Source organism: Symphodus melops (assembly GCF_947650265.1).
Source record: "Symphodus melops genome assembly, chromosome: 17".
Lineage (NCBI taxonomy): Eukaryota > Metazoa > Chordata > Actinopteri > Labriformes > Labridae > Symphodus > Symphodus melops.
This window is the reverse complement of record NC_136707.1, coordinates 11,849,455-11,871,703: the sequence shown is the minus strand read 5'-3', so window position 1 is coordinate 11,871,703 and position 22,249 is coordinate 11,849,455. Positions and strand designations below refer to the sequence as shown.

Genomic DNA, 22,249 nt, shown 5'->3' with positions numbered 1-22,249 from the left:
AACAGAGGATGAGACAGGAGGAGAGGAGAGAGAAAGAGCAGGAGAAGGAACCAGTGAGATGAATGTGGAGTCAGGTCCAGGAAGCCCATTATCAGCCCAGGACCCTCTCTCTATATCACTCAGTCAATCAACATATCCTATACCAAACACTTCATATACAGTTAGAGATCACCTTAGTTCTTATTTATTGTGAGGCAGCAACACCACACACACAAATACTTCAGTTATGGTTTTATATATTTTATGATTGCAGCAACACTCATACAAAGACACACAGTTTTGCCTAAAATAAATGTTTTTTTCGAATGTTGACCTTGATATTTAAAAAATCCTGGCCAGGGCCGCTTGTTAATTTGGGGTTTTTCCTCTCTCTCTCTCTCTCTCTTCATTTTCCTCTTCAAGCTGCAACTCTGCAGAGTGTATAAATAAAAGTGTGTTTATATCATAAACATTTGATATAATGCATATTTTTACAAAAAAATCTGAAGAGCCATTTGGGAGCCGGGTCTCTAAAAAGAGCCGTAATTCCCATCACTACAGCAGTAAAACACATAGTGGATGTTCGAGTCATATACCCACATACGTTCACTCCTCCATCCTATTTTTGTGTGCAAATGCGCACACATACCCACTTAGATACTATACTTGCATACATGTATGCAGAGTCATTTCATCAGTGTGATTATAAGTTACTCTGAAGCAGAGTCAGACAAACACACTTGCTCTCTCTCTCTCTATGGCTCTCAAGGTGTTCACATGTGCACTCCTGAATCAAGTACCTCTTGGTTGGTTGATACATATTCCTCACACCAGAAGACTGTCCTTGACAAACTGGAGGATTGAGAGGGAGGAGGCAAGATATATATATATATATATACATATAAAGTCGGAAGTTACAGAATCAACCGGAAGTTACAGAATCAACCAGCAACTAGCCTATGGTTGGACACCAATTGAAGAATATATAAACGTTACAGATCTCTCCCATTCACCCTTATGTGGATTTTTCCGCAATACTTTCTGCTGCATTCTCACATCAGCTCACCTTGATCTGAATGCATAAAATCTACTTGGAGACTGGCCAGTCCCTCCAGGAAGTCGCGATGTTGAGATTGCAACAATTCACACAAATTCAACCAATCCCCATTTCTGGGCGACCTTGCAATTTTGCCCAATCACCGCGACTTTTCTGCAAATTTGTACAATCAAAATAATTTTCCCTGCAACTTTCACCAATCAGAGTAGTTCCCCTGCGAAAACAGCGACCTATATGTCACCAACGTTTAGTGACCACTGACCAAGCTCACTTCCCTGTTTATATGCACTCAGGAGAGTGTGCATGAAGCGTTTGTGTGCTGAAAAGAAAAGCGCTGCAGGTCCGTCCTGTCTCCATGACAACAGTTTGTTGACAAATTGCCGCTGTGTAGCTGACACTGATCCGTCACTTTTAATATATGTTTAATATTTGAAATCGTTTTTTAACCCAGCAGACACGGAGCGCGTGCGTGCGTATGTGAGAGGGAGAAGTCACTGAGTGAGGCAGAGGAATATGCTTCACAAAGTAAATTGCTCTGCTCAGGTTAAAATATCACTCAATCACATCAAAGTGTGAGCAAGAAAATAATTGACATGAAAAAAGAATCGCAACTATCGTGCAATTTTTGCTTCCTGCTGCAATTTAATTGCGAAAAAACAGCTTAAAAACATAGCAACATGTATTGCAATTTTTTGGGAAAAGCTGCTGCGAAATTAGGCATTTTTGGCCGCAACAATCCCCCAAAAAGTCCGAAATCCTGGAGGGACTGACTGGCAGATAAAATGTGGTTGCTTGTGGCTCTCTGAGAAAAATTGAAGAAGTTCTCTCTCTTTCGCATCCTCTTAACCACTCACTCAACCATGTCACAACATGGAAAGTTACATGAGAGAGAGAGGAGAGATGTCTCAACTCACTGTTTTTTACAGTATTAAGGTCAAGAATTAAAGGCAGGGTTGCTAATTTTCGAAAACTAGCATCATTTTGAACGTATGGGGTAGAGAGTGAGTGTTGAGACAGGGAGGCATAATTGTTTCATAAAACTCATACCGAGTGCAGACATCGCAGTCTGTTACTTTCCAATCTTGAAATTGTGCAGTTATCTCTTATTCAGGATACTTTTGGATAATGTCAGCAGAGCTGTTCTGGTCATCATCTTAAAGAGAATTGATTAACCCGTCTTTCACACAGCTGTCATGGCTGTAGATAGTCTTCATTTTCATTTTGGTGTACATGAGATTATAAATAAAGAACATTCCCTTCATTGCTGTTTACATGTAAAGTAAAATGGTCAGATTCAGACTCCAGACCCTACATTTCATATGTCTGCAGTTAAATCAAAAAATTTGACACCTAAACCAGCATGATACTACTGATGACCTTTTTGTGTTTTTATTTATTTATTGCTAATTGTAATTCTATCCGTCATATAGAAAATATGAACAATTTTCAGATCTTGGTGTTTTGAGGTTTTTGGTTTTTTTTTGCAATTGGGTAAATTGGTGTAGGGACCTACCACGGCGGCAACATTATGTTGGGGTTTTATGATGTAACATTTAGTTGTCGAATTAAATTTAATAATTAAGTTTACTTAATTATTAAAATAAATCAATTATTATTAAACTGAGTTTAATAAACCTTGGGGTACCACCCTGTAAACAGGGAACAACCAAAATATTACAAATATCAGTCTCAAATTACTTAATTAAATACCAATATCATCAATAATTAATAATCTGTATTTAATTGAAGGTGTGAAATCCGAACACAAAGCCTTTTCACCCAGCCTAAGTCACAATGCAAATACACAGTAATCACAAACAACTGCTCTTTAAATTATAACAGAATTTATTAAACAAAGAAACATCAAGTTAATCAATGAAACTCAATCAAACAAACAACTATTATAAGCTAAACTACAGGTAACAAACAAAAACAAACAAGCGTGGCACGTGTGTGCGTGTTTCTGTGAGAGAGAGAGAGAGAGAGAGAGATCAAAATGGCAGCGTGACCATGGCGGACACAGAACACAGGTCTCCCAACCTGGTCTATTGTCTAGAGACGAAGTCAAACTCTGTCTCTACCTGATCTACGTTTCTGCAGCGTCTGGAAAGCCACAGATATCTATGTGTGTGCGTCTGCCGAAAGGTGCATGTGTGCGTAAAGGGAGAGAGCGATAGAGAGAAAAGAGCGCACCTCAGAAGCTCAATCGCAGCCTGGAACTCACGCACAACTCAGAGCATAGTTAACTTCACTACCAGAAGCCAGTGGCCGGATTTGTATCAGACGGCGTTCACACTAGTCTTTCTGATAATGAGTCTATTACCCGGTTATGACGCGAGAGTTCACAGAGAAACACACGGGACGTAGCGGCCCAAATAAAGAAAACAAAAGAGGTTTTACTCTCATAAAACCTAAGACAGTGGTCAAATACCAAGCAAATATTATCACTGTTCAACAATAATAACTCAGTTATTAAACACACTCTATATCTAACTGCCCAGACCTAGCTAAGCCTCACTTGTAACCGTTTTGTCCATGGTTGATGAAAGGAGCAACAAAGGTTCCTTCGCTGGGGCGGTCTCTAGCGTCTTCATGCAGTTGTATGGTGATGGCGGCGCGTCCAAGGGGTTGAGCAGAGCCGTGGTGTCCTCCGTCGAGCGAGGTGATCTCCGTGGATGTCCTTTCTTTAGAGGACGGAACGAGACGTAATCCTTACGATCTCTCTCAATACCGTTTTAATACGGGAGAAATAAGACGCTCTTCTTTGAGGTGCGTTCAAATGGATGATCTAAGCTTGGAATTCAGGATGTCGGTGTGCTTCAAGGCCTTGGGTTAGCTGCACGCCAAAACTTTTGAACAAAGAGAAGCGTGCTGTGAAACAGGAAGCAGAGGGATATCCTCGGACGTTGCCAGACGACGTATGAAAGAGAGTGAACAATGGGGCCAACCGGTTTTATCCCTCCCAAACTTTACACCTACAGTTGTGCTCATAAGTATTCATACCCCTTGCATCGTTTTGCTATTGCTTGTGTATTTCTTTGCAAAATTCATTTATTCTCCAACTAATTACATAAAAGGGTTGAAATAGGCTTTCACAAATATAACATATGTCTTGCTGACAAATGTCATTCTTATTTCAGCTTTATTTAACAAATTGGCAAAAAAATTTATGTTCATACCCCTGTTTCTAACATGATTTAATAATCAATGGCATAGCCTTTATTTGCTATTACAGATTCAAGACGTCTCCTGTAGTTTACTACGAGGTTCCGGCATGTTTCCACTGGGATTTTGGCCCACTCCTCCTTTGAAATTCTCTCCAGGTCCTGCAAATTGGTTGGTTTCCTTGCTTTGACCTTCATCTTGAGTTGCCTCCACAGATTTTCGATAGGGTTGAGGTTGGGGCTTTGGCTTGGCCATTTCAAAACATTGATTGTGTTGTCCTCAAGCCATTTCTTGACCATTTTGGCGATATGTTTGGGGTCATTATCCAGTTGGAAGATCCACTGTGGCCCCAGACCAAGCTTTGCCGCTGACTGTCGGATGTTCTCTTGGAGGGTACTGATGTACTGTTCCTTCCTCATGATGCCATCCACCTTAACAAGGTTACCGGTCCCACTCGCTGAGAAACAGCCCCACAGCATTATGCTTCCTCCTCCATGCTTGACAGTTGGCACTGTGTTCTTTGGTTTGAAAGCTCCCTTCTTTCGCCAAACATAAGCGCCCAAAGAGCTCTATCTTTACCTCATCTGACTATAGAACCGACAACCAAAAGGCCTCTTCTTCATTCAGGTGACCTTTGGCGAAGTCAAGATGCGATCTTGTGTGGTTAGGCTTGAGCAATGGAGTCTTCCGTGGTCGGCGTCCATGGAGTCCTGCCCTGTTCAATGTCCTCTGGAGTGTTTGTCTGGAGATACTGGTTCCTTTGTCACTGACACCCTGCAACATCTCCTTGGTGGTGATTCGTGGTTGATGGTGGCGGCCCGAACCAATTTTCTGGCAAGTCTGTCTGACACTTTTGGCTTCCTTCCAGGTCTTTTAAGGTTCTTCACTGTGTCGAATGCCTTAAACTTCTTAACAATACTCTGGACTGTGGCTGCATGGACTTGAAAACACTTGGATATTGCTTTGTAACCCAAACCTTCCTTGTGCGCCTCCACAATACGGGATCTTAGATCCTCACTCAGTTCTTTCTGCTTGACCATGGTGTCGAGTCTGGCATTGATGATGAACTGACAGTGGTCTCACCAATACTCCTTAATTTATAGGGCCAGTGAACTTTCTGGCAACCAATATTCACTTTCAATTGTTAATTAATTAATTGGACACACCTATAGAGTGAAAAAGTACCTGAACCAGGAAAAATATTTACCTTTGTACTTCAGAAGTACAAGGGTATGAATACATTTGAACAGGGGTGAAAATAGAAATACTATAACAAATGACATAATCCTCATCAGCCCAATTAAAATGTGTTCTGGATTGTTGTGTAACAACTGTGTCTCCCTTAGTATAGGTGTATCCGCAATATTCAAGCTTAATTGTAGAAAAGAATTAGTTAATTTTAGTATGGGTATGAATACTTATGAGCACAACTGTATGTGTTAGGTGTGGCAAAGCATTCTGGGAGTACCTGCAAGGTCTGCTGGGATAAAGAGTCTTTTGTCATGGTTCTCCAAAGGGACACAGCCTGAACTTTGTCATCCTGGCTGGACCCAACAACATTTTTTGGGGAGGCTGTGGCTCAGTGGTAGTCGACGTCTCTCAACCATAAAGTTGGGGGTTCGATCTCCAGCTACTGCAGTAACATGTTCGCTGTGTCCCTAGGCAAGACACTCAACCCCGAATTGCTCCCACTACTATTTTGGCTGTGTATAAATGCGCAAGAATGGGATTAGTTACTTCAAAGGGTCTCACTATTAACAACCAGTGCCATCAGTGTGTGAATGGGTATGAATGGTTAGGTGTGACAGTCAGTGTAAAAGTGCTTTGAGTAGTTAGAAGACTAGAAAAGTTTTATATAAGCTGAAGTCCACTTACCATTTTCAAAACTGTGCTTTCACAACATTTCTTGTTATCTTGTAACTAGGGATGTAAAGATTAATCAAGAGGCAGTTAAAAATGTATTAAAACAGTTGTCACGGTTCACATCGATACTTTAAAAAATGAATCGCAGTAACAGGGTTCGACACACCAGGGAACCTGGGAACTAGGTCACCTATTTAATAAATAAAGCAAATATATTTTACATTTCTCCATTTCCTGATCTGATAAAATTATTGAATCTATGACTTAAATCTGTGATTGATTTATGGAGCCAGAACAGTCTCATTATGAATAAATGCACATAGAAATAAATAACTGCACCAAAAAGGACTCTCTCTCTCTCTCTCTCTCTCTCTCTCTCTCTCTCTCTCTCTATATATATATATATATATATATATATTAGTACTGTTCGTTGATTAAAAAAATAATCTAATTAATTACAGGATTTGTAATTAATCTAATTAATCTCATTTTAATCTCATATCTGTTTAAGGTCCCCAAATAAAGAATTCAAATTTCATGACATTACAAAATTGTAGTGCACAACTAATAAAATGAAGAGAAGATCCACATTATTAATAGTGAACAAAAAGGTTTTTTTTTTTATTGAAAAGTTCTTTTCATAATATGACATTTCAATTCATATGCCCTTTAATCTTATAAGTATGACTCTTTTATTGAAATGTTCAAATCTTGTGAATTCTACGTTTTTATGCATAATCAAAACCATAATACTGATGATTTTTTATGATATAAAATGCTTTTTAACAATGCCTTCTCTCGTTTCTTTCCTCAAATCTTTCATTGGGGGAAATGTAAAACCTGGGTCTTTGCAGACACACAGTGACCTGGTTTCCCGGTTTGGGTTTTGGTCGTGGCTGCTGTCCGTTGTCTTGCGCGCTGTCTCCACCCTCTTGACTTTGTAAATGAACCTAGCTCCGTCGTCCAGAGTTTGCATGGACGCAGCATTTTCACCTCAGTCCTGCTTTGTTTGGCTTGGGTAGCAAGGCATGTTTGAAATGACATGCCACTGACAAGTACGGGTCCTTCAATGGGCCAAGTTTGAAATGCGCATTTCTTGCAGTCTATCGTTTCTGTTTAAAATTTACATTGAATTTTTTATTCAAGTGTCACACTTGAAGTGTGCTATAATTAAAAAAAAATTTATAACACGTTAATTTGCGATGTAATTAATTAATCTAATTAACATGTTAAAGTGACAGCTCTGATATATATATATATATATATATATATGTGTTTTTTTGGTTAATGATAATAATCATCAAGAAATTTTCCGTCGCCCTCCGCATTGTGCTTATTACTTTATTTCTAGTCGAGGTAAATCTCTCTGTCTATGGTCAGACCTGATTTTAATGCTTTTTTTAAGCAATATATCTCTATTTTTCATTAGTTTTCTGCATTCTTCATTTATCCAGGGCAGTGGATTCCTTTTATTTTTTCTTTCTTTTCTCAGAAATTGTGACATCACTTAGTTTTAAACCAAATATTTCACAACCATTTTCTATATTTTCATTCACGAGAGTTTCACTCCACTTACTCTCTATGAGAGCTGCGTAAAAAGGTTTAGAATTTGGTTTTGTGGAATGAACTCATGACAACTTCTAGTTGTATATAAATTGGTATATCTTGTGGAACATGTTGAACTTTAGACCGGAACCCCTTACAATTCTTATTTGCAGTTTAAACTGGTTTGTCAGGGTGTAACTCAATGGTAAAGTTTGTTGTATTTTAACTGGTAGGTAAGGGTTTTTTTTATCTCCTGCTCCTGCATTCACATGTTATGGGGTACTTGGGCAAGACACTGAATCATGCTGCTACGACAGTGGCATATGGATGACAATTGGGAAAAGGTTTAATGACCAATGAAGCCTCACAATTAAAGAGTTTTCTGTCTTAAAGTTAGGGTAGGTAATTTTCTACTGATACACTTTTTAAGTTCAGTGCTCCCGCCAGCGCTGCCATCTTCCCAATTTTCCAGTAATTTTCCAGAAGACCGGTGAACGTGAGGCCGAATATGCACACATCCTCAACATCTTCCAATGATAGCACTCCCAGGCACATGACTTTTCATGTGTTCCATATTTACTTCCTGCTTCCTGAGAGTATAGACGTGTTTTTCTTGGCTCTCTGCTTTGCGCTCTGCTTCACTCCCTTTTTTTTTTTGCTCTTTTTGCTCTTTTGGCTTTTTTGCTTTTTTCTCCCACACCTCGATGCTAGTAAACATTTTGACGTTTACCAAGAAAGCCATTTATTCCTGGAATACCTCTGTTGGTGGAGACATTTTTCTTAGCGGACAAATCAGGTGCCTACTGTCAGCTAAAGCTAACCAGTACCGAGATGCCTCCTTTCTCCACAGATGACCTCCACAAACTGCTGCAGCAGGTCGCAGTTTTGGAGAATAAAATTCTACGTTTAGAAATAAACGCAGAAGTGAATGGACCCTGCGAAAACGACAGCACTCTTCCGTTGATTCAAAACAACAGACTGGAGAATGCTAACATTCAGCTAATGAGCTCTGATACAGCTCCCACCAAACAGAGGGGCTGTGCAAAAGGTAACAAATCTGCCACTATCAATCCTCCCTGGAATGCTCTCGGGGCAAAACCAAAGAGTACACCAGCTGCCACATGGAGACGTCCAACTGGTAGAACCCAGCGCCCAGAGATCTGTGGTGCTACAGGCTGGCCTGCGGTATCTGCCTCCTCAACACCGGTGCAGAGGAAGACACAGCCGTGGATAAAGGCTAAAGGGAAGATTACCAACAAGGCTCCAATACCAGCGGCTGTGGAGTTACAAAATCAATTTCTTCCTCTAATGCAAGACCCAGGATTTCCAACTGGACACCTGGACAACCCCCTGAACCCACAGAGAAGGGTAAGATCTGACAAGAAGTCAGAAGTTAGAAAGCTACTGAATGATGCTGAGACTCTGGTTGTTGGTGATTCTGCTATCAAAGATGTGAGAAGCATGTACAGCAGAAAAACAAGAGTATTATGCTTTCCTGATGATATAGTCTCCAACATGACCGACAGAATCCTCAGCATTTGTGAAGAAAGTCCCAATTTGAAACACCTTGTACTGCACACAGGGGCAAATGATATTGGGAAAAGACAATCTGAAGTGTTCAAACGTGACTTAGGTAATCTGCTAAATGCAGTGAGCTCTCTGAAGGTTGAAGTCTTTTTCAGTGGGCCGTTACCACCAGTCAAGGAGGAGGAGAGAGATTCAGCAGATCAACAGATGGCTTTCAACAGAATGTGAGGTCCACTCAATCCATTTTATTGACAATTTTAACTTTTTCTGGGACAGAAGACATTTTTTCAAAGGAGATGGCCTTTCCCTTAACAAGTCAGGAGTGAGGCTTTTCACCTCCAATCTCTCTTTCTTCCTGCGTCATACTGTTCCCACTGCCAAGGACAAGAGACAAGACAAACCCAAACAAAAGGAGCAAACACCAAAACATGAAGGAGAAACGACTCCCCCCCTATGTGTTCTGGCCATGAGGGGTGCCAGAATGAAAAAGAGGAGGCCTTATGTCCTTCACCAGGAGCCACTGCTGGAGAAGATTCACCTATTCCACCTGCCCGAGAGGATTCACCAACTCCACCTGCTCGAGAGGATTCACCAACTCCACCCGCTCGAGAGGATTCACCAACTCCACCTGCTCGAGAGGATTCACCAACTCCACCCGCTCGAGAGGATTCACCAACTCCACCTGCTCGAGAGAATCCCCCAACTCCACCTGCTCGAAAGGATTCACCAACTCCACCCGCTCGAGAGGATTCACCAACTCCACCTGCTCGAGAGGATTCACCAACTCCACCTGCTCGAGAGAATCCCCCAACTCCACCTGCCCAAACTCCACCCAGTTCACCGGGTATCCCCTCCCCCTCCTCCCCCATGTTGGAGTTTACTGAACAAATGAACAAACTTGTCAACACTGGTACCAGACTCACTCCTCTCCGACCTGGGTTCCTAACCCCCCTAGTTCCCCTACAACAACCCGGCCCCCCTCCACTACCTCCGCGCAGACGAGCCCCACCTGTACCCCTTCCAAAGCTAGATCTGAACCCACACCAGTCTCCCAATAAGAGCCCAAAAGAGTGTGTGTACTGATGTGTTCTGGGTCCAGGTTTTAAGGCAAATGCTAAGCCTGACATCTCCAGGGAAAAGCCAGGGCCCTTTGTCCCGGAAGTTTTTAACATACCAGTTATCTCAAATAGCTGGTGGCATGGCGCAAAGTACATCAGTAGATTAAAACGTACGGTCACTCTATCTAACTTGATTCCAGTTGTGCGTCAGCCACAGTGTGAATCTAGCAAAGTTCATAGCATGTTACAATTTGCTCTACTAAATGTTAGATCTCTATCAGGCAAGTCTCTTTTAATTAATGATCTCATAATCAAAGAGAATTTGGATTTTATGTTTTTAACTGAAACTTGGTTAAATGAGAGCAACAGTGCAGCAGCACTTATTGAAACAGCTCCTCCAAACTTTAATTTTATCAGTGAAGTTAGAGAGTCGAGGAGAGGAGGTGGAGTAGCTGTTCTGTACAATAACAAGTACCAATGCAAACAGTTGTCATATGGGAAATTCTGCTCTTTTGAACACATTGCACTCCAGCTGAGCTCACCCTGTTGTGCAATATTAGTCACTATCTACAGGCCACCAAAGTATAATGCAAACTTCTTTTATGACCTCAACAAACTATTGTCTGCTGTGTGTATTGATTATGACTGTGTTGTTATAGTGGGTGATTTCAACATTCATTTAGACAATCCAAGAGATAACAGTGTGAAAGAACTTATAAACATCTTGGAAAACTTCGATCTTTCCCAGCATGTAACAAATCCAACACATAACAAGGGACACACTCTGGACTTGGTCATTTCAAGAGGTCTAATGGTTTCTGATGTTGTAGTGAATGATGTTGCCATCTCTGATCACTATTGTGTTTCCTTTAAAGCTTCCATCTTGGCTGACTGCAGAGAAGGCAAAACAGAGCTGATCAGAAAACGTTACATTGATGACAACACATGCACACTCTTCACTGAGTCATTCACTAACACACCAGCTCTACACTCAGCTCCTGTCAAAGACCTTGTAGATAAGTTCAGCGCTAAAGTTCTAAATATTATTGATGCCGTTGCCCCAGTCAAGGCCAAAGCTGTCTGTGTAAAAAGAAAGCCCCATTGGAGGAATGGGACACTTGTTACAACAAAGAAAAAAGATTGTAGACAAGCTGAGCGCAGGTGGAGAAAAAGTAAACTCCAGGTTCATTATGACATCTTTAAAGAGGCGCTCCGCTTATATAACTTAGAACTCAAAAGGGCCAGACAGTCCTTCTTCTCTGAGATAATCAACAAACACAGCAACAATGCTCAGACTTTGTTTACTGTCATGGACAGGCTGACCAACCCCTCAGCATCAGTTCCTGCTGAACTGTTATCTGTAAAGGCATGCAATGATTTTGCATCGCACTTCACCAAAAAGATTGAACAGATTAGATAGACAGTCAGTGAGTCTACGACAGGCAGCCTGACTGTAACTCCTGTACCTCCTAATGAAAACAATTTAGCTAACCTGGCATATTTTCACCTTCTAGATCCAGTAGCATTAACAGACATAGTTCAACACCTCAGGTCCACTACATGCAGTCTTGACATTCTGCCCACAAGCTTTTTAAAAAATGTTTTTACCTGTGTTGCACCAGATGTATTGCAGATAGTTAACAGCTCTCTACAGACAGGCACTTTTCCTAAGTCGCTAAAGACAGCAGTGATCAAACCCCTCCTAAAAAAGAGTAATCTGGATGCTTTATCAATTAATAACTACAGACCCATATCTAACTTGCCTTTCCTAGGCAAGATAATCGAAAAAGCAGTGTTTGTGCAACTTAACACTTTTATGGTACAAAATAAATACTTCAGTGTTTTTCAGTCTGGATTCAGGTCAAAGCACAGCACTGGGACTGCTCTTATCAAAGTGCTAAATGATATCTATGTGAACAGTGATGCATCTAAAGTCTCAGTTTTAGTGCTACTGGATCTTAGTGCTGCATTTGATACGGTGGACCATAACATACTGCTGGACAGACTTGAAAACTGGCTTGGAGTTTCTGGAACTGCCTTAAATTGGTTTAAATCTTACTTGCAGGACAGGGTCTACACTGTGTCTGTTGGTAATTATGAATCTGAGCATGTGAAGATCACCTGTGGAGTTCCTCAAGGTTCCATCCTTGGGCCGCTTTTATTTAACATCTACATGCTCCCTCTCGTTCAGATCATGGAATATTACAACGTTTCCTATCATAACTATGCAGATGACACACAGCTCTATATATCAGTGTCAACAAATGACCATAGTGCCTTATACTCACTGAGCAAGTGCATCAACGAAATCACTGAGTGGATGCGTCAGAACTTTTTACAACTGAACCCAGAAAAGACTGAGGTGATTGTTTTTGGCCCTAAAGAGGAAAGGTCAGAGGTCAGCACTTGTCTTGAATCCATGTCCTTAAGAACAACAAATCAAGTCAGAAATATTGGTGTGATTATGGACTCAGACCTCAAATTCAACAACCACATTAAGATGGTAACAAAATCAGCTTATTACCATCTGAAAAATATTGCAAGAATCAAGGGTTTTCTGACCAAACAAGATTCAGAAAAACTTGTTCATGCTTTTATTTTCAGCAGGCTGGATTATTGTAACAGTGTGTTAACAGGCCTTAGTAAAAAATCGACAGCTGATCCAGAACGCAGCAGCCAGAGTCCTCACCAACACAAAGAGGGTGGAGCACATTACACCTGTGCTTCAATCACTGCACTGGCTGCCTATGTGTCAGAGGATCGACTTTAAAATCTTACTACTGGTCTATAAAGCATTAAATGGTCTTGGCCCTAAGTACATGTCAGATCTACTTGTAGAATATAAAACATCCAGACCGCTCAGGTCCTCAGGAAGAGGTTTACTCAGTGTTCCCAGAGTCAGAACCAAACAAGGTGAAGCATCGTTTAGTCACTACGCTCCTCAACTGTGGAACAAACTCCCTGAACAACTGAAGACTGCCGGCACACTCAACTCCTTTAAATCAGGCCTTAAAACTTTGTTATTCGCTCAGGCTTTCAATTAGAAATATACTGTCTGCCTTACTGCAACACATTCTTCCTTTTTTTTTTTATAGTTTTAACAGTTGTTCCTTTATCGAGTATTTTCACTTTCATCCTCGTCTTTTAATGATGTATTTTGCATTCTTTCCTTAAGCTCTGTTTTAATGTTTTTATGTTTTTATGTCTGTAAAGCACTGTGAATTGCCTTGTGTCTGAACAGTGCTATATAAATAAACTTGCCTTGCTTTGCCTTGCCTTACCATAAATCCGCCACGTACCCAGCAGTGAACGTTCCATCTGGGCAGGTGGACTTCCCCGGTCTAGTGGATCTTGTAGAAAAGATCTTGCCAATTGCGTTGAGAGACCAGTTTATTAATTCCATATTAACTACGATTTATTCTGGAGATACTGGAGTTTCTGAGAAAGAAACACTCCAGGGTATTCAGATGAGATAGAAGCAGTGGGAACACACACAGGGACGAGATTAGGGAGGGAGAGAAAAAGCGTCCGCCTTCCTTGAGAGCTAGAGAAGAATCTAGTGCATGTAAGTGAGGGGCACTGCTTTTGAGGGAGCACAGAGGGGAAGAAGTGGGTGAAGAAAGAGCACAGAGGTATTAGTCCACGCAACAAGGTTCTAGGTCTTAACATTTGCCACGCTGGTCTGAAAAGTAATGTCCACGAACCACAGACAGTGTTCGTGCCTTAATAATGATAACTTACATATGACTCATAATAACACAATTAAAGTATGGCAAAGATCTTTTTATTTTATTCTATTTTAAAAATAGAACATATTTTATTCTATTATTTAGTCTTATTGTAATGGCTTGTATTTCTCTATTCATCCTCATCATGCCACCTTAAATTCACAAATTCTCTGTAAAACAGAAATGTGTCAGAGCTCTGGAAAAAAAATGCTTGCAGATGTGATTTTTTTTTATAGCTGTGTCAAGTTGCTGATTAAATGTGAATGTGTATTTTCTAAAGACATTTCAACAAACACATGGAAATGAATTTGTTTAGGTCTTTTTTTAATAAGTTATATAGTCATCATTTAATTAAGACTGTTAATGTACCCTGTTATTAAAAATAAACATTCTTTTTACTAAGAATGTTCTGTTCTTTATACAAATACAATAGATCAAAAATATATTTTGATGAGATGGTAATATATGGGGAAACGTGGCAATCTTTACCAAACTGAGCAAACTGATTGAATAAAACTGATGAGTAAAGCTTCGAACTGTTCCTTTAGATAAGATTAGTTTGTCAAATTTACAGACAGTTTCTTAATTGGACAACATATTTTGTCATTACACCAGTATATTTTAATTCTAAAAAAGGCAAACATTTATACCCAAATGCATTTGTCATTTTGGCACACTGACTTTTGATATTTTGTTTATTTGACTTTTTGTGGCATTTTGGTAATTACTTTTTTTCCATGGAACATTGTTCATAGTGATTTCAAGGCTTGAAACTTTTTTTTTTTTTTTTTTTTTTCATATTTTAACTCATTTCATAGCTCCAAAGCAGTATGTGTATGTGTACATCTTAGTCCTGGGTGAATAGTTTTTTATACATGAGATATTGACATATTTTCTCTTTCACTAGGTTCCCAATGTTGAACATGTCCACCCCCAGTGAGCTGAAGTCTCCCTGCGTGACTCGCAATGGTATGGTTAAGCTGCCTCCCAGCCAGCCAAATGGTCTGGGAAGTGCAAGTATCACCAAGGGGACACCAGCTGCCAAAAACCGCCTTTGCCAGTCCTCTTCCGTACCCTCCATCCTGCCACCTCCATCGTCATCTCTTCCATTTCACCACCACCACCTGGATGGACCTGGAATTCACAACTCAGCAGCCTCACTCTTGGGCTCTGATCTTGAGCCTGGAAAACCTCTGGTGGGCTTGAAGCCATCCCTTCGTCAGCTTCCCCCTCTCACTCTACCTAAACCTATGCTGCTGGAGCGCCAACTTGTCCTGGATGAGAAGCTGCTCAACCGATTGCTCTGGTATTTCACTACAGCTGAAAAATGTGTGTTGGCACAGGTATGCAAGACATGGCGCAAAGTGCTATACCAGCCCAAGTTCTGGGAGGGCATTACACCCATCTTGCACGCCAAGGAGTTATATACTCTGTTGCCCAATGGGGAGAAGGAATTTGTTAGTCTGCAGGCCTTTGCCCTGCGTGGCTTTCAGTCCTTCTGCTTAGTGGGTGTGTCAGACTTGGACATTTGTGAGTTCATCGACAATTACCCACTGTCCAAGAAAGGTGTTCGGTCGGTGAGCCTTAAGAGGTCTACCATCACAGATGCTGGATTGGAGGTGAGTCAGGTTTTGTTTGGAAATTACAAGATAATCATATTTGCCATGATGTATGCTAAAATGTTTCCTGGATGATGATGAAGTATTCTTAGGGGAATTTAGAGCCATTCTGGTGTTTTTTGGTTTGAGAAGTGTCCATGAAAACGGCATGCCTCGGTTGTGGAATTTCCAGTTTTCATATTTTTTTAAACCCTGCTTAAAACTTAAATCCATGTAATTTTAAAATTTTTGCCAGCCAGTTAGCTGTTAGCCAGTCTTAACAGGTTTTTATAGTAGGCTGAATAATAGTCTTTGAAACCAAACCATTGTTTGCGTAGAGTATTTGAACAGACTTTTATTTGGAGGCATTAAAAACAAAAATCAACGTTCGCCAAAGGAATAATATTTCACATTAAAAGCAGCCTTTGATGTGGCTCAAACTATATGCAGAGCATTTTAAACACATTGTACATGCACCTATGCAGTAAAAGGGTACTTTCAAAAAAGCAATTGATAAAAACTGTTGTAGCAGTGTACACAAGAAGACATTTTCTGATTTCAGTGAAATAGGGAAACTTGACACAGCAAGATAAAACAAAGTGGTTTGTAAGAATGCAAGCCGAAATTTCAAGATTCATGTACAGGATCAATGTATTAGTGGGAAATGATTTCTTAAATCTGTTAAAAGGTGCCTTGTAGCTATGTAGGACCTGATTGTGGGTGATAAAGATCTTGCTCATTTTTGATTTGATAATGACAGATGGAAACCTGTTTGTTCTGATAAATCAATGGTCAATGTAAGTATGAACTAAAAGGTATAATCATTAACTAACAGACCCAGATAGATAAGAACCCAAACATGCCGACTCACACAAACCACGATACAATAAAAAGACTATAAGTTCATTAAACAGTCCAGGGGTCTAATTTCTAATCATGTGTAGAATAGAATACTGCACATGAAATACTTCAGATTTATAAAACCATGTTGACAAACAACTGCACACAATATTTTATTATGATTATGTGTGCATGCAAAAGCCACCTCCTACACTCCCACATTTAACCATAAATGTCATTGCATGAATGAAAACGCAGAAGAACGAGTGGAAGATCAAAGCTTTTCAGTGCTGGTTGATGGTGACAACTATAGGTGAGGCAAGAAAGATAAACTTTCTGACCCAGAAATGGAGTTAATTATGAATGAATTGTGGGGTTAGAAATCATATATTGTTTTTTTGATGGTCAAAATATCTGAGATTGACACCATTAATGCAGTCCTCCCGCAGTGCCAAGGCACAGGTGGGTGATACGACGTGTTTTCCACCAGGGGGAGCTACTGCTGGAGATAGTGGCTGTAGAGGCTGCTTCAGCTGAAGCAGCTCTTTAGTGGGAAACTAGGAATTGTTAAATGTTTACAGCCTGCATAGGCCTACATCTTCTGTTAAACATCCAGAGCAAGAGTTAACATGGATCCTGTCGCGCATCTGGAGATTTTTATCCTGAGGAAACAATTTTGTGCTATTTAATTTGTCTGTTTTATCGTTTCTGAGGTTTTGAAAGTAATACAGCGCATTTATGGCAATTAGAGCTGACACTCTGATTGGTTGGATTCACACCAAAAACACACGCTGTATAATCAAGTCACATAATCCATCTGCTCTGCGCCCAGATTGTGCGCTGTGTATTTTTCAAAATCCAGATCCTTGCTTACTGCTGCTGCCGGTAAACCTACACTTGCATACCATACCCACCATCAGTCTGACCCAGTCCTAGCTTCGGTATCCCATCCTGATCTCCAACATATTGCCTGGCACATAATCTCCTGGCTGAAAATGAGCACCACATTACGACCTTGATTTTTGTAACCATAGAGTCTCTTTATCTGCTCAAAACGAACCCAGGCTCGAAAGTTAACTCCATATTTCTTTCTTTTGGGCAAACAGTGGACTCATTGTCCTTTCAAGATTGTATTTGGTGCATCCAGCACTAACTCAACATTTAACCGTATTGATGACTGGTCTAATTTAATGAAGGAAGAAACACAATAAACACAATCTGAAACACCCACTCTCACTCCCACCTGCTGCACATTGGACTAAAGCAGAGTCAGAGAACGCGAGTCCCTCATAATTCGTAATATGACGTTGAAAAAAAGAGCGTTCCAAACAGCTACACTGAAAAGAGCCACTTTGTCCTCTAAATTTGTGCCTTTTGTGTTGAAGAACATACCAAATCAAGATTTGACTTAGAAGAAGCCATTATCAGACCATTTTAAGTGTTAATTTACAATGGGTTTTTTTACCTGTCATATGCTCCTAAATCTTGTTAAAAATTTCAGGAAATGATTTGCTTGATTGTATACATTTGTTTTTGTTATATTCACAAATAAAATGTACAAAATGACATGCATGTATAAAGCTGCTTCACTAAGTATGACTAACATATGAGTGATGTTGTAGTGGTAAAAGACACGCACCCCCCACCCTCTGGAATGCACTCTCAAAACACATTAGAGACTGCCTCATACCTTCTGTACTTTCTTCAAGAAATCCCTTAAAACTCACCTCTTCAACTCTGCTTACAACCACTAAATCTCATCCTCCTCCCTATTCCTTGTCATAGTGTCTTTGGGTATCTAGGAAAGCACTATATAAAACAGGTTATTACTATTTTACTTGACAAGTCGTACTAGAAAGTTGGTCCAGTACACAAGTCTATTCAATGTTGCTTGCATGTTTTCTAATTGGCCTTGTTAAGACACACAGATATGTTTAATAGAATTATATAAGATAAGTGACAGAAAACCCTTGTTGTGAACAGAACTTCAAATTTACATATGGACTTTGTACAACAGTGGTAACTTTATAAGGTGTTGCTTTGTAAATTAGATTTTTTTTTTCAAAAGCAGTTGAACATTGATATGTTCAAGTGCAAATTTTCTGTTCCTCAAATGTGGTTGGTCTTTAAATTCTCAAATCCAGGATTTAGTTGCTTTTCTCATTTGGTAACTCATTTGGTACTTCTTATATTTTTGTAACAAAAAGTTGTCAGCTGCATTAGTGAATTAATCTGAAACTGTTTTTTTGTTGCAGGTCATGTTGGAGCAGATGCAAGGCCTGATGCACCTTGAACTTTCAGGCTGTAACGACTTTACAGAGGCTGGCCTATGGTCCAGTCTGAATGCCCGACTAACTTCCCTCAGTGTCAGTGACTGCATTAACGTGGCAGATGACGCCATTGCTGCTATTTCTCAGCTCCTGCCCAACCTTTCAGAGTTGAGCCTTCAGGCCTACCATGTCACTGACACAGCCATGGCCTATTTCACAGCCAAACAGGTAGGCTTTCAAAACAAGTAAAAACAACATGGTGACTTACTGTCCACCTAGACACACAACGATTTTTAAATGTTATGGAAAAAATGTAGATACAGTAGGTTCTTTGAGAAATACTTCTTAATCTTAGAGCAAAGAGATAATGTTAAAACAAGGCAATCTGGGTAATGTCAGTGGTTTGATTCAGGAGCGAAAGTAAGCATTTCTAGTGAGCAACACTTTCTAACCTTGTTTGAGGCATATAGTGAGGATTTCCAATTCTGCTCTCAGCCGGCATCATGGAATAGTGTAAAATGCTTTACTTTTGAGATTTTACTATGAGCAAACCCCTACCCCCTCCCTGTCAGAATGAGTGGATAGTTAACAAAAGGTGCCACAAGTGAAGCATACTCAAAATTACCTTCAATCCACAGGGCTACACAACCCACACTCTGCGGCTTCACTCCTGCTGGGAGATCACCAATCACGGTGTGGTCAACATGGTACATAGCCTTCCTAACTTGACTGCCCTCAGCCTCTCTGGCTGTTCTAAGATCACTGACGATGGTGTGGAGTTGGTTGCTGAGAACCTCCGTAAGCTTCGGAGCCTGGACTTATCTTGGTGCCCTCGGATCACTGACATGGCCCTTGAATACATTGCCTGTGACCTGCATAAATTGGAAGAACTAGTGCTGGACAGGTCAGTTTCTTGTGATTATGTGCTGTCACTCATGTAACATGCAGATGAAGGGGGATAGAATTATAAATAGTTTCTGTTCTAAATTGCATTTCAGTACCTATAGGAGGGGCCAAGTAGCCATACTAATTCGAACTGGTGTCGCGGATTGAACTTTTGAAATTCAGCATCTGAATAAACATGAGACACAAAAAACTTAATGTAGAATGCAAAATAGGCCTGAATAGTAACATTATTGGAAAAAAAATTCTACAGCAGACTTGATGTACTGTATTTTCCAGTTATAGCAAGACCTTTCTGGTATTCTGTGTAATAATTGTATTTCTTTCAACAGCCATCTCAAAAAGCACATCAACAACTCGTAACATGCTAAAATCATGTTCAGTTAAAACTGAGGGGCCTTATTCGTGCCCAGATGTGTCACACAATGCTGCATCTTCAACAGCAACCTTTACAGTATAGAGCTGTGGATTCATGTTGTTTCCAACAACACTCCACCTACAGTAGTTGCATGTTGCAACAGTTTTAATTAATAAAAGCAACTTTTTTTTCTATCATTAGAGCCTCTGTTTTTAATGTTTTTTTTTGTGTCTGAGAGGTGTGTATTTTTGTGCACATTTTGGAACAAAAGGCAAATTTTACTAGCATACATGTACTATGTATGCATACTTTGATTACATAGTGTTGTTATGATGTAAGACGTTAAAAGGGGCCTTTGTCTGCTGATCATTTTATTGTTATTGATCATGAAAACTTATTATGGGCCTGATTTACTAAACGTTTGCGTGTATTAAAACGTGTGCAAACTTGGTACCACCAGCAAAAAATGTGCTATCTGATCTACTGACAGCGTGCAGTGAGGATTGTGTCTTTCATATGAGCAAAACAACTCGTATTGTCCAAATAGTACGTTTGCCTTAATGAATATGCAACATGAGGCATTTCTGCCTCAGCGTGCAAAATACTGGGAGGAGAAAATGCATAGAAGTTAAGTTAGTACACACAATGCGATTTACCAAGCCAGGCAAAATTTGCGGTGATTGTGACGGTTTCTAAATTTAACACCTTTGACAAGAACGCGCTAATCCAAGAGCCCCAGTGTTACGTACAACAGGCTGCAGTTAGGAGGAGACATAGGCACAATAAAAGACATGTTAGCATGTTTCAATGACAAAAATAAATGGTATGCATTATTTTTTTTTCTTGTTTCAATAATAGTTAAAAAACCCCACTCTGATTAAACTATAACTGAACATTCACAGCGTCTGCATTCAAAAGAATTTCAACATTGACACTTATGTCCCCGTATTTCCCTCTTCTTGCCAACATTACCTTTTAAACAGGGCATTTCTTTTTTCTTGGGTTGCGTGTCTCTGGCGGAGTGCTTCTCCCAAGCGTGCACGTCTCTTGACACAGCACTGACCAGCTTCTGGTGCCACAGAGAACTTGCACCTCCTGCGCAATGTATTTCGAAAGAGGGAGGGAAGAAGAGAGAGGCCCTGTTTATGATTATTCTTATAAGCCACGTTTTCCTTTTGTTATATTCAGATTTATCTGCTATTACTTGAAAATACTGGAAGTTCACTTGTCTCTCCCACTAATACCTATTTTGCGCTCGCAGTCGTCCTGCTTTTGTCCAAACTCTCTGTGACGTAAATCAGTAGAACACGCAAAAGCCTGTCTGAAATACTACCGCCTCCACAAGGTTTGCACCTGACGTCATTCATGCAAATATTCTTAGTAAATCACCCGCAAAACGCCCACAAACCAAACGTGCAAACTTTTGCAGTGAACACGCAATTTAGTACTCTTTAATTGAAATCTTAGTAAATCAGGCCCTATATGTAATATATAAAAATAGTTTTCTGTTAAAAGACTGATGATGTGTGAAAGCTTTCCTTTTCATTGAATTATTCAAAAGGGATAGTAATGGTTTATTCTAATTTTAATATTGTGTCAAATTATAGGTGTGTTCGCATCACAGACACTGGCTTAGGCTACTTGTCAACCATGTCATCATTACGGAGTCTCTATCTGCGTTGGTGCTGTCAGGTAACAGACACATGCACACACACACATTGAAAAATATATAAAAAAACAAATGGAAAAATGTTTAGCTTGAGCTAAACTGTTTTAAGCAAAATAGATTTCAGCAATAACATCAACATCGCAGGTTATATGAGTAATATTTACCAGTTCTTTACTTTTTTTTTTTTTTTGCTGTACAGCCAATGGAATGAATCTTGTTGGGTTTTCATGATCAGTTGACTTTTCTCATAGTGCAACATTAATCATGAACTGTAATAGTTAACTTTTATTTTTCAACAAATTGTTTGATGCAAATGTGACGATTCTACATTTATACAGCAGTGAATTTGTTAATTAAAAAACAATAGTCCTCAAATTGCCAGTCTTAGTCACAATAATAAGGATTTTGATGTTCTGGCTCTAATGTGGGTTTGTGTGTATGTATGTGTGTGCGTGTGTGTAATTACAGGTGCAAGATTTTGGCCTGCAACATTTGTTTGGAATGAGGAGTCTCCGTCTACTGTCTCTTGCAGGTATGTTTTGCTCCTCAACAGATCTTCATGATTCTGCTTATAGAACCATATAGGCCCACTTAACTGATTTTGAAATTCTGGTCCTAATATGTGATACACATCAAAAGCAACAATCAAAATGTTTTATAGCTTTTCACAGACATCTCATGACACTATA

The 22,249-nt window shown here is 39.9% G+C and overlaps 2 protein-coding genes across 3 annotated transcripts in view; both read left to right on the top strand.

Annotated features, from left to right (window-relative positions):
- The window catches only part of elof1 (elongation factor 1), a 383,117-nt gene that overhangs the window by 160,008 nt on the left and 200,860 nt on the right, over positions 1-22,249 (top strand). The gene's annotated exons all lie outside the window — the stretch shown is intronic.
- fbxl16 (F-box and leucine-rich repeat protein 16) overlaps positions 1-22,249 on the top strand; it is a 51,344-nt gene that overhangs the window by 25,068 nt on the left and 4,027 nt on the right. For both annotated transcript variants that reach the window (XR_013781103.1, XM_079366872.1), the window contains exons 2-6: positions 14,830-15,541; positions 18,616-18,858; positions 19,269-19,534; positions 21,499-21,583; positions 22,029-22,092. Coding sequence is in view for 1 of the 2 variants with exons in the window: in XM_079366872.1 (XP_079222998.1) it covers positions 14,837-15,541; positions 18,616-18,858; positions 19,269-19,534; positions 21,499-21,583; positions 22,029-22,092 (1,363 nt within the window). In the remaining variant the exon portion in view is untranslated. The remainder of the gene's footprint in view (positions 1-14,829; positions 15,542-18,615; positions 18,859-19,268; positions 19,535-21,498; positions 21,584-22,028; positions 22,093-22,249) is intronic.